The 13855-nt window shown below is 42.7% G+C and overlaps 1 protein-coding gene across 6 annotated transcripts in view; it reads left to right on the top strand.

Moving 5' to 3' along the window:
• minpp1b (multiple inositol-polyphosphate phosphatase 1b) overlaps positions 1-13855 on the top strand; it is a 101770-nt gene that overhangs the window by 79715 nt on the left and 8200 nt on the right. For 3 of the 6 annotated variants that reach the window (XM_043712381.1, XM_043712385.1, XM_043712386.1), the window contains exon 4: positions 2617-2972. In XM_043712381.1, the coding sequence (XP_043568316.1) occupies positions 2617-2972 (356 nt within the window). The remainder of the gene's footprint in view (positions 1-2616; positions 2973-13855) is intronic. The other 3 variants (XM_043712383.1, XM_043712382.1, XM_043712384.1) reach the window with 1 other exon arrangement.

Raw genomic sequence — 13855 nt, forward strand, 5'->3', positions numbered from 1 at the left:
CTTTCCTCTTGTTTTCTATGCCCATGTTTCATTATTGTTATCTTTATAGTCCACCCTTTCTTCCTATCCCTCTAATTTCTTCATTCCCTCTGTCACCATCTTCTCCTTAGCAACTTTTTTTTCCTTTCCTCCTCAATTCCATTCTTTACCCCTTCTCCAATTTACTCCCTCCCCTTCTTCCTGCATTCATGTCTGCCCAACTGCCTTCATCTTCTTCATTCCCCTTGCACACAGACTATTGCCCATCTATACCTCTCCTCTTTCCTCTTCCAATCCATTGCCCCTTTCTCCTCTATGCTTAAACTGTTCCCAGCATCACTCTTAATCTTCCCAACTACATTCTGTTCCATCTCCCCTTGGATCCAATTACCTCACTTTCACTCATTGTGCTGTGCTTGACCTGTGTGCTAACAGTAGATCAACTGGTCATTCAAAACCTCATACCCTTCATAAGGCGGTAACAATAAAACAAAAATATACTGTAGTGTGTGTTCTGGTATTAATGCAATGTTAGAATCATAGAATCCCCACAGTATGGAAACTGGCCATTCGTTGTTCCACCTCAACCCCCTGAAGCTGCACTAGCCCCCAACCCGAGACCTGCATTTCCCATGGCCAATCCACCTAAGCTGCACAACTTGAGGTTGTGGGAGGAAACCGAAGCACCCGGACGGAACCCACACCGATGTGGGGAGAATGTACAAACTCCACACAGATAGTTGCCCAAGGTTGGAATCAAACCCGGGTCCCTGGTGTTGTGAGGCAGCAATGCTAACCACCAAGACACATGCCACCTAGTAATGACATGGGAAAGAGGATTTCAGTCATAATACTGGAAATTGTGTTAGATCAGGCTGAGGACAGACAATTTTATTGTAAAGACTTAGTTAGCATAGGAAGTAGGAGGATTCTGTAACAGAATTTGAATGATCATTGCATTCATATAATAATGGTTCTATTAGTTTTATCATGAAAGCATTGATTAGTAAACATTAAATTACTGGTCTAGTTTAAATCTGCACTGAAGATGGGCAGGAAGCCTGCAGTCCAAGGCATGGTGTACTAGCTATACCCCTAGAGCAGATGGATGCGTACCATTCTAATCAGAATGAGTGTCCTGGCTGTATATATATACTAATACAGTCACATACCAGAGTTGTCCTGTGATGAATGTTACTGTTTCAAAGTCTTTACTGTTTCAAAGTTACTGTTTAAAATAAGTCTTTTTTTTAATTACCTTAGATTGTTACATGAGTTTATTTGTGTGTCAAACATAACTTTTCATTCAATTCCACCTGAATTGTGCCTTGCCCATCAATACTGCACAATCCGTTAAATCTATTGTGTACTTGGTCCCAGGTTCCTGTGTTTTCTCTGACTTGGGTAAGTGAGAAGACATTGGACATAGTCCTGCAGGACAAAGCTGATAGTAATTTGGAGCAGCTTGTCAGGAAGAGGTGGGAAGTTGTTGTTGGAAATGGGAAACGTTACACTGGCTCTGAAAATGACGCTTCACTGAGATAGGATCCAGTTTGCAGTGGGGAAGTTGTCCACTTCACCTCTTGTACCCCCAACCAAATGTGTGTGCAGTTGCCAACTCAAACTGAGAACCTACTCATCTGTCAGAGGTATGATCCACGATCAATGATGAAGAACTTAAGGAATAGGAGCAAGAATAGGCTATTCAGCCCTTCAGGCCTGCTCTACCATTCAATGAGATCATTTCTGAACTTCTCCTGCAACCTCATTTTGCTGCACTATCCCCATATCCCTTAATAAATTGTCTTTTAATATTTAGAATTCTTATTAATTTCTGTCATGAACATTCTCAATGATTGAGTTTCTCCAGACCTTGAGGCAGAGAATTCCGAAGATTCACCACCCGCTCAGTGAAGAAATTCCTTCTCATCTCACTCACAAATGGCCTGATCCTTGTCCTGAGATCGTGACCTTAGTTCTAGACCAATACTCATTCCCCACCTTGCTTTTCCTCTCCTCACTACCAATGTCCATCCTGCATCTGCAGTGCAAGAATTTTGTGTTCGAGCTAAGACGATTTTCTTTGTTAAAGACGTGCTTCTCTTCTTCTCTGATGTGGTGCCTTTTTCCTATGACTTGTGTGTTGCTTTGTAGAACAGTTGCACCATCATCAGTGATGTACAGGCTAACCTTGGGAAATGCAGGGGGTTTGGGTGGGATGCTGTTCGGAGGGTTGGTGTTGGCTTGATGAGCTGAATGGCCTGCTTCCACACCGTAGGGATTCTATCATGGACAAAGGAGTCAGGTAGACAGACGGAAGTGATTTTGGGGATTGGCAGTAACTGAGCATGTGCAGGAAAGTTGTGTTGAGCCACATAATAAGGGGATACAACTGTCCCGAGTGATCCATTAAACAAGAGCGACGAGGGAGGGAAAATAAATGCCAGATTCATCACTGGTCCTGAAATAATTTCAAAATCCTGGACAGCACATTCATTTGCAGACTTCCTGAGGCTTGGAACCCCAGTTGAATGTGTCTTTGTACAGTAACATGGAAACTCTGTTACTAAAATGGTCATGCTAGCAAACGTGCAGAAAAGCTGCTGATTAACACTGTCTTTTCTCTTCTGCACACAGGAACCAGTCCATATCTCACACCGCTGTCATACGCTTCGGACACGCAGAGACTCTCCTGCCGGTCCTGACTCTCATGGGTTACTTTAAGGACAAATACCCATTACAAGCGAATAATTTTGAAGCACAGAGAGGTCGCAAGTTCCGAAGCGGATGGATTTCTCCATTTGCTGCAAACCTTGTTCTCGTGCTGTACAGGTGCAATGAAGCACGGGGCCTGGGAGAAAAGTACAAACTCCAGTTGTTTCTGAATGAGAAGCCACTGCCATTTGCTCACAGTGGAAACCTTGTGACCGACTATGAGGAAGTAAAGTACAGCTATGAGCACCTTACCGAATCACTGAAATTCAACAATGTATGTGAGTTTGCCACAAGAGAGGACTTAATTTCACTAGAACATGATGAATTATGAGTTAGCTGTGTCTGTTTGCTCTGATGGGCTCAGGTTGGCCACCAAGTCACTAAAATATGGATTTGTTTTGTTTTTAATGGGAAGGTTTCCTCAGATACTTGACACACACTGTAAATGTCGCTGAATCTGCTTTGTTAGCACTTGGGACAAATCACTCTGTTTTGAGGCAGGAATTTATCCTGTGGGTTTTTGAATGTCACAACCCACTTCAACTGACAGTGTCTCTAAGCAGTATCCTGTATATTTCACCTTTCTTGACTCTATCAGAAAGTACATTAATAATGGACATTTGAAGGACTGAAACTGCTGCTAAACCTCCAATGTCAGAAAACTGAATTGTAAGTAACTTTGACAATGAACCAATGGTTCTGGTGAAATAAAAACTAAAAGCACTCAGCTAGTTGGAAGGTATTTGTTCATAGAGCAACAGAGTTTCTGGTTGATCTGGGGATTAGAAGAGATGTGGGTGGCACGGTGGCACAGTGGTTGGCACTGCTGCCTCACAGCGCCAGAGACCCGGGTTCAATTCCCGCCTCAGGCGACTGTCTGTGTGGAGTTTGCACGTTCTCCCCGTGTCTGCGTGGGTTTCCTCCGGGTGCTCCGGTTTCCTCCCACAGTCCAAAGATGTGCAGGTCAGGTGAATTGGCCATGTTAAATTGCCCATAGTGTTAGGTAAGGGGTAAATGTAGGAGTATGGGTGGGTTACGCTTCGGCGGGTCAATGTGGACTTGTTGGGCCGAAGGGCCTGTTTCCACACTGTAATGTAATCTAATCTAGATGAACATCCAAAATCAACTGCAAAATTTGGCTTTTTTTTGAGCTTGTACTGCTGAGATTGTTTATAACAGACTAATGTTTTAATTGGCCAAGTTTCATGAAATGATGCAGCCAAGTAAGTTTAAGTTTACAAATAACCTTTTTTTGTTTGTTGAAGTTTTTGTGTAATAACTTAATGTAGTAGTTGGTTCCCAGGGATTGCAGACGGTTAGATTGAGCTGACAGTTAAGACCAACATAGTCATAGAGTCATAGAGATGTACAGCATGGAAATAGACTCTTTGGTCCAACCCGTCCACGCCGACTCGATATCCTAACCTGCTAGCACCCGGCGCATATCCCTCCAAACCCTTTCTATTCATATACCCATCCAAATGCCTTTTAAATGTTGCAATTGTACTAGCCTCCACTACTTCCTCTGGCAACTCATTCCATACACGTACCACCCTCTGCATGAAAAAGTTGCCCCTTAGGTCTCTTTTATATCTTTCTCCTCTCACCCTAAGCCTATGCCCTCCAGTTCTGGACTCCCCCACCCCAGGGAAAAGACTTTGTCTATTTATCCTCTCCACCCCTCATGATTTTATAAAACTCTGTAAGGTCACCCCTCAGCCTCCAACGCTCCAGGGAAAACAGCCCCAACCTGTTCAACCTCTCTTTGTAGCTCAAATCCTCCAACCCTGGCAACATCCTTGGAAATCTTTTCTGAACCCTTTCATGTTAAACACAGGATACAATTTCTTCTGGATCATCATGACAAACCTTATTTGTCCCATTTTTCACAAGGATTTGGCTCCGAACTTGCTAAAATTTGACTGTGATGATTTGTGTTTTGTTCACATCACTGTGAGAAAGAGGATGAGGGATAAAATCCTTTCCTATTTATGCAGTCATAGTTATTCTATAACTGTACCTGATCATACCATACGAAATATATTCGTCCCTCATTAGGATCAGGAAATCAAACTGGAAGCACTAAGCCCAGTATTAATGGGGAAGAAGGTGAAGCAATATGTTTAGTGGCAGCTGAGTTATTGGTAGCTGTAGTAGTAATGGACACATATGACGGTAACCGAAGAAATGTCTCATTACTGGGGTTTGTTTCACAAGATCACCTAAAAAGCAGCCTACTCCTGCCTTATATAATCATTTGATTTATTATTGCCACATTTATTCAGGTACAGTGAAAAGTTTTGTTTTGCAGTACAGACAGACCATAAGACATAGCAGCAGAAATTAGGCCATTCAGCTCATCAAGTCTGCCCCACCATTCAATCATGGCTGATACTTTTCTCAACCCCATTCTCCAGCTTTCTCCCTGTAACCTTTGACCCATTTACAATCAAGAACCTATCTATTTCTGTCTTACATACTCAATGACCTGGCCTCCACAGCCTTCTGTAGCAGTGAATTCCATCGATTCACCAGAGATTTCTCCTTATCTCTGTTGTAAACAGTATTCCCTTTACTCTAAGGCTGTGCCCTCAGGTCCTAGTCTCTCCTACCAAGGGAAACACCTTTCCAACATCCACTTTGCCCATGCTATTTAGTATTCTGTAAGTTTCAATTAGATCCCCTCACATCCTTCTAAACTCGACTGAGCATAGACCCAGAGTCCTCAAATGTTCCTCATTTGTTAAACTGTTCATTCCTTAGACCATTCTCATGAATCTTCTCTGAACACGCTCCAGGGCCAGTACATCCCTCCTGAGATATGGGGCCCAAAACTGCACACAGTCGTACCAGACAAAGTGCATAAGAGTAATAGAATAGAGTGAACAATATAATATTATTGCTGCAGAGAAAGTGCACAAAGAGTGAAGTCAGTATTAAATTTGAGAGGTCCATTCAGAAGTCTAATCACAGCAGGGAAGAAGCTGTTCTTGAATCTGTTGGTACATGTGTTTAAGCTTTTGTGTCTTCTGCCTGACGGATGATGTTGGAAGAGATTATAACTGGGCTGGGGGCGAATGGAATGTTTGTAATATCTGACAGGAATCTTGTGATAGTCACATTGAGTTTAAGAAAATGGATAAATAACTCAATCCCGTCACATCTCTAAGCCATGTTAGCAACAGCATAGTCACAAACCTTGAGGCCAATATTTGTGCAATTTTCTCTAGATGCAGATCATTATTTGTAAGTCCAAGCAGACACATAATTGGAAACGAAGACGTACAAAAAGCAATCAAAAAGATGCTGCAATGTCGAAGATGCTGGCTTTCTGCTGAGAAGCTAAACCCTGGTCCCCAATCCCCACAAGATATAAAACTTCCACCCGCATTATACTGAAGACGATCCCCAGTGTCAGAACAAACATTTGTCTCTCAGTCAGCATCACTAAAATAGATTATCTGTTCACTATCTCATTGCTTTCCGTGGGACATTTCTGGGGGTGACCTAATGACATGAAAGCTCCTCTAAAAAACCACGTCTTCCAGAGGACCAATAAAGAACAAGGGGGACGCAATCTTAATATTCAAGTTTGACTATTCAGGTGTAAAATTTGAATCATTTGTTTCTTCCTAAGTTTTAAGTTTCAATCAGTTTGTCTTTCTGTGAGTTTGATTGTGCATAGTCCCATTTCCCAGCTCTTCAGGAGGTTTCTCGATATACCATCTAACTCCCTTTTAAAATTGTTCTGCATATCAGCTTCTACCTTGTATTCAAGGACAACATTTCAGATCTTGACACACTTTGAGTGAAATAATTCCCTTGCTGCAAATCATCGATTTTGAAGTCTATAATGTCTGGGTAATGGCCAACTCTCAAGAAAGAATAGATTTTCCTCTGTCAGAACCCCTCAATGCCTTGAACATTTCCAGGAAGTCACTTCTTAACATTCCATGCTCCAAACAGAACATTTCTAACATTTCCAACTTCTCATCATAACTAAAGTCCATCATTCTTGGAAACCCAAGTCTGATCCTAATTTTAGCTTCTAAACCCTTTCCTCTCACACTCACTATCTGACATCAGTTGTCCTGCTTTAATATTGGCCTCTGATACTGTATCTCCTCAGGTAACCATAATCTAGTTGAATAATGGGGCAGGACTGAAGAGCTCAGTGGCCCACTCTTGTTTCTAATGATTAGAAATGCAGAGATTACTAATTAAGATTCTTCCAGTGATAAACCATGGAACCGAGTTCAATAAATCCCCAGAACAAAAAGACCATAACATTTGTCAGATTTTCATAAACTCTCAACTGTGTCACTAATACTGACCAGGGAATCCTAGCCTCCAGTTTGTCTGTGGCTCTAGATCAAACTACGTGGTCAATTCTTACTGAAGCTACTCAGTTGTAAACATCTGAAATGACCCACAGAAGTAACTCACACTCCTTTATAAAAGTATTCTTGTCAGGGTCATCCATATCTTGAAAACAAATTGTAATCAACAGAATGTCTGCACTGGTGAGGAGAATCCCTCTTTATCCTCCTCAATTGAGGTGTTTCTGCTAAAACCTTGATTCTTGTAGAGGTTCACCATCCTTCCTGTTTTATCAGGAGCCTGACAGCTGGTCATCATCTTCAAGCTTGTTTGCAATGGCGGTGCTACACTGCCTGCAAATTTGGCTCATTATTCTCATTGTTCCCTCCGGCTTGCGTTGTGGACTTTCCATGGACACTCTAACTTTGAAATGCTGCTGTAAGAGGTTACCCTACTTTCTTCCTCTCACTATTCCAAAGCTTATTGAATATTTTATGCTGAGAGCTACAGAATCCTGCAAGACCATCTGTGACCACTTGAAGTTGCAACCGAATGATCGTTGGCTAAAGCAGTAAAGGATGGTATTTGAAGAATTGGCCCATTATAAAGTGCATTTAACAAGGTAACCCAAATGTGAAGAGGATTACTGACAGTGGACCTTTGTTTCCTCCAGCCAATATCTCCAACTAATAACCTGTCAAGCTTTAATGCGAGGCTAAAATCTTGCATTGCTGTCCATTTGCTTACAGGTCAGGGATCATTCCCTATCTTTGGTGCTCATTTCAAAGTCAGGTGTCAAATAGACATTTAGTTCTAAAAATCCTTTGGGTAGTACTAAGCCTTTAGGTTCTGCCTGACACTTTAAACTCCCCAAGACCTGTCCATGCTTCATGTTCTGCAATATATCCAGCAATAATGCTGTGTTTGTGCTGCTGTGGGTCACCTTTGTTCTAAGTATTGAACATCATCTCTGAATGTGTTAGTTGTGCTGGTTTCTTCAACTGCTTTGATATTTTCTTTTTGAAATGATAAATAAATCAAGCTGGCCACATAACTAACAATTAAAAGACCGTATTCATGAGATAAATGTTAGCTCCTAGTTCCTCCCGCATATTCAAAAATGAATGCCACTTTTAGCCTTATTGTTAATTCTCACCAAATTAGCCACATTGGGAGAGGTATGAGAAATACACGTGTGGTCGATACACCAATTGGAGGAGGTTTAGCCCCGAGTCATGCAGCGTGAGAGCTCACCAATGTTGGAGCCCGCTGCCTTGTGGATACTTTGCGAGAGATGAAGTCTAAGGGAGTAAATAATTAATCTGGTGTGGGGTCATAAACGTGCCCATGTCAAATTGTCTCTCAACATCTGCAACCAAGCCAGTGCCCAGCGTTAAGCTGTGCTTTCCTTTGGTTCCAATGAGGGAAGGTGAAAAGCAGACCCTGATATTTATAAGCCAAAGTGTCCATTGATTTTTTCCCCAGGTTTGTGCTTAGAAAGGTTTGTGTTTTTCCTATCTCCACAGAGGCTGTCATCCCTGCTGAGTTTCTCCAACATTCTCTGCTTGTTTGAGGAAAACAAGGCACCAGTTAGAGTTTTTTAAAAAAATGCTGCTGGGGTTCATTGGTTGACAGGCCACCTGGTGTAGTTCGGATTTTGCTGAACACAAAGTTGACCAGAAAGTATAGGAATCCTCACCAAAATAGACAGTGTCACATCAGGTTGAGCAGCTGTGGCTGAGAAAATAAAGGGAGAGTGCTGACAGATTGGAGGTGGGGTTTGGAGATGAGGAAATCCAGGGCAAAGCAAATCCCTGGAAGGTATGATCCAGGAAACAATACAAAAGGCCCTGACTGGACAGGACATCACTCTGCTCCATATGCACAAGAATCCAACTTAACTGCCAGAACTTTGCTGAAAAAGAGAGATATCATCAAACCAATCCAATACCTAGTTATCTTTCCAACAGTCAGTATTAGACATATTGTATGGGGAGAGAACCACTCTCATTTGTACTTGTAAGAAAGCCTGGATCCAAACTTCACATTTGGATATTCATCAGAAGCTCTTACATATTTGTATGTGTTCTGTGAAGTAATTGTAGTGATTGGACAAGGTCAGCCAGGAAGATTTCATAGAATACGAGTTCCCTGACTGAAGCTGCTAACTTGATCCAGTCAGGGAGCCCTGGCTGATGGACAGATATAAACAGGAGTATCGGGGTTCGGCTCACTGTCGGAGTCAGTTCTGAGCTAGATGAGTCAGTGTCATGTATTATGCACATGTAAATAAAGGGGAACTTGGTGACAGGATACCGGCCTATGTGGAGTTATTTCAGTGCCGTCGAGGGAAAAACATGCCCCTGAAGAGATTCACTTGCAACAGTTGTCTTTGAGTTGGGGTATGCTTTTCTGGCATTATGCCATTATTTGGGAAGCTTGACTTATTTGATCCTGCCATCAAAGACTGGGCTCAGTATGTGGAAAGTATGTGTTTCTTTATCTGAGCAAATGATATTGGGGCAGATGAGAAACAATAAGTAATTCTCCTGAAAGCTAGTGGACCCACAGCTTTTTTTGGTATTAGGAACCTACCCTTTCCCAGGCGCATCAGATACTAAAATGTTTCAGGAGCCGATGGATTGAGCTACAGATTATTACAACCCATAACCTTCTATAATTCTGAGATGCTATTGATTTTACTCAACAATTCAAGAATCAGCGGAATCCATATCGGGATTTTTGACAAGTTTAAGATGACTGGCAGAAGCATGTGATTTTGGTTTAACCTTAAGTGAGATGCTGACAGACCATTTGGTATGTGGATTAATGATAGAACCATGCAGAAGTGCCTACTAGCTGAAACTCAATTGGACTTCAAACAGGCATTCACATTGGCTTTGTCATTAGAAAATGCAGCAATTGGAGCTTATGAATTACAGGGATTTCCAATGGAAGTGGACACCCGTGCTAGTCCAACTAAGTTTGTTGAACACTGCTTGAATGAAGGCAATTGCATAGCCTCACTCAGCACATATCCTGAACTGAGGGACCCTACGTCAGCTCACAGCAAGCTCCAAATCAAAGCTCAGCCTCAGCCAAACAGTTAGAATTTTCTCAAGAATCCAGGCCAATAGGCCATTGGAGTTGCTGCCCATATGCTTACTTGAGACAGCAAGAGGGTTCCACCAAGCCCAAATTGAGTAAGAGAATTCAAAAGTTGGTATACCGGACAGTGCACGCGCTGGAAAGCTCGCCTACAGCTGGTTTGAAACAGTTAAATTGCTTAACAACTTCCAAATCAGAACCAATCAAAATAAACAACTGTTTAAATGGTCACCCAGTTCTAATGGAGGTTGAAATCAGTGCGGTTATATCAGTGATTGTGGGACCAGTTTTTCCCAAAATTCACTCTGAACTCCAACCCTTAAGTTTGCTAAGCCCTCAGCCAGACTGAGAACCCATACTGGGGAACCTTTACAGATTAAAGGTACAACTTCAGTTCCAGTCTCTCATAAGAAGCAGCTGGTTCAGTTCCCAACTGATTATATTAAAAGGCTCGGGCCCAAGCTTGAAGGACGAAATTGGTCGAGAAAGATTCACCTAGATTGGCCCAATGTTGTTCAATTAGACTATGGCTGACTGAATGAAGTCCAAATTAAATAGCTACAAGCTTTTCAGGGAGTTCTAGGGACTACCAAAGGGGCCAAGGCCACCTTCCATGTTGACCAAGAAACAATTCCAGAATTCTGCAAGCGCCCCCCCATCTCCAGTTCCATTTGCCTTGCGTGCAAAACTAGAGGCAGAAATCAGAAGGCTGGCAAGTGAATAAATCATCAAACCAGTGCAGATTGCTGAATGAGCGCACCAGTCGTAAAGCCCAATGGGTCAGTTTTCTTTTGTGGGGATTTTAATCAAACGGCAAACCAGTTTTTGCAGCTGGATAAATATTAATGCCTCACATGGAGGATTTATTGCCAGGGGAGGGATCAGCCTTTCACAAAGCTGGGCAAAAGCCAAGCATACGTGCAATTATGATGAAATAACGATTCACATAAGTATGCTACAATTAATACCCATAAGGGTTTGTAGCAATATACAAGACTGCCTTCTGGGGTATCATCAGCCTGTGCCATTCTCCAGTGGACGATGGAGAACATTTTACAAGGTCTATCCCAGGTCGTTGAACGATGTGCTCATAACTGGGAAGACTAATAAAGAGCACTTAGAAAACTTGGGCAAAGTGCTTAAATGTTTTTCCAAGGCAGGGGTACATCCTCGGACAGAAAACTGTGTATGACCTACTTGTGCTGCAAGTATAGCCTTTAATGAAGTGAAGAAGCAGCTATTGTCTAAGGTGTTGGCCCACTACGATTCCAAGTGAGATGTGACACATGTAGATACATTGAGCTGCCTCCCACTGGCACATACACCAGCGGTGGTACCACCACTGGAAGAGTCCATTCTGGTTTTAACCTTTCTGGACATGCTTCCGGTCACTACTGACTATCAAAATGTGGACACATGAAGATCTGTTCCTGGCAAAACTAAAACAACAGGTAGTGATGGGGGAAACAGAAGGGCCATCAAAACCAGAACTGAAACCTGTCCAGACCCAGAGAGACCAGATCACTGTAGAGGATGCCATATTACTGTGGGGAGCAAGAGTGATTGCAAAGGCCACCAGCAGATACTAGCTGTTGGTATAGCCAGTGAACTCCACCAGGGTCATCCAGGGGTTTCCAATGGTTAGGCATTATATATGGCAGCCAAGATTGGATAGAGACATGGCTGCATTGGTGGGGCAGTGCCCAGAGTACCAGCAAAGACAAATATTACTGCCAGCAGCACCCCACATTTGTGGGAATGGCCGGGTAAACCCTGGACTCGATTACACTTCAACTATGCGGGTCTTTTCATGGGCTCAAAGTGGTTGGATGTGCATCGATTTCATTTGTCAAACACGAGGATGATGATTGAAAAGCTGCGAGCATCCTTTGCAGTACGCAGACTCCCAGATTGATCACAGATAACTGGCCATCATTTACCAGCAGGCAATTTGACAATTGCACATCTCGGACATACCTGTAATCTGGGCTAGGTTCAGTATATAATGGATGGAGCTTCAGTTGGAATCTGAGAGGGGTAAGGCGGAGATGGAGACAGTCATCAAGGTTAAAAGATGTGGTTGTGGAAGTGAGTTTAACAAACATTTTATTCAACACTAGGGGTGGGATATTGAAAGCAACAAAGGTTAATGAGCCAAAAGATTAAAACAAAAGTCCAGACAGAGGACAGGTGAGCGTACTTGGAAGAGACGTGTCAGTGGAGTTCTGAAGAAGAGTCAAACCAGATTCAAAACATTAACACTGTCTCTGTCTCTCTCTCTCCATAGATGCTGACAGACCTGCTGAGTTTCTCTAGCATTTTTCTGTGTTCTGAAGGCAAACAAGCACTAGTAACAGTTAAGAACATGCTGCTGAGAGGGCATTAGTTGACAGGCCAGGTGGTGTAGCTTAGAATTGCAATGGCCATTAGTTCATTTCAGGTTGATTGTTGCCAATTGCCGAGGGCTGTTACTGCAGCCGTGCCCATTCAGAATGCTTGACTGACCGTCAAACCTTCAAAATAACTGATCTCAGTGAGGAAAGGGGAGGCTGAGTTCACATTTTGATTGAAGAGTTTTAAGACCAGATTTAAATGATTAGTCATCTTTGAGATGGTTATAGAATAGAAGTTTGTTTTTCAATATATTGAGCACTTAAAATGATTTAAAATCTTTGAATGGGTTTCATGGATGAGAAGTTTTTGAGTAGGGGTGAGAGTTCTGCAGTTCATTAGAAATTTAACCTTTTTTTTGCATCTCCACATGGCTCCTGAGGTCTGCCCAGAAGAAATATTGGGTGAATGGCCTGAGAGGTGACATGGGACACGAGGGGGCATGATGAATGAGTGGGGAAATGAGAGCTGAACAGCTGTCGACACAATTGGGGTGACGTCCTGAAAAACCAAGCTGGACCTTCCAGCTGCTTAGGTCAGTATTGAAACTCTGTCCTGTGTGTTACCAGCTTTTTTTTAACATTTGGTCATAGGATATGGGTATCACTGGCTATACCAACATCATAGATCATAGAACAATACAGAACAGAACAGGCCCTTCGGCCCACGATGTTGTGCCGAACATTTGTCCTAGACTAAGCACCTATCCATGCACCTATCCAATTGCCGCTTTAAGGTCACCAATGATTCTGAGTCTGCCACTCCCACAGGCTGCGCATTCCATGCCCCCACCACTCTCTGGGTAAAGAACCTACCCCTGACATCCCCCCTATACCTTCCACCCTTCACCTTAAATTTATGTCCCCTTGTAACACTCTATTGTATCCAGGGAAAAAGTCTCTAACTGTCTACTCTATCTATTCCCCTGATCAGCTTATAAACCTCGATCAAGTCACCCCTCATCCTTCGCTGTTCCAACGAGAAAAGGCCTAGCACTCTCAACCTATCCTCATACAACCTATTTTCCATTCCAGGCAACATCCTGGTAAATCCCCTCTGCACCCTCTCCAAAACTTCCAGATCTTTCCTAAAATGAGGCGACCAGAACTGCACACAGTACTCCAAATGTGGCCTTACCAAGGTCCTATACAGCTGCAACATCATCTCACGACTCTTGAATTCAATCCCTCTCCGAATGAACGCTAATACACTATAGGCTTTCTTACAAGCTCTATCCACCTGAGTAGCAACTTTCAAAGATCTATGAACATAGACCCCAAGATCCCTCTGCTCCTCCACCTCACTAAGAACCATACCGTTAACCCTGTATTCCGCATTCTTA

The sequence above is a fragment of the Chiloscyllium plagiosum genome, chromosome 22 (assembly GCF_004010195.1).
Source record: "Chiloscyllium plagiosum isolate BGI_BamShark_2017 chromosome 22, ASM401019v2, whole genome shotgun sequence".
Taxonomy (NCBI): Eukaryota; Metazoa; Chordata; class Chondrichthyes; order Orectolobiformes; family Hemiscylliidae; genus Chiloscyllium; species Chiloscyllium plagiosum.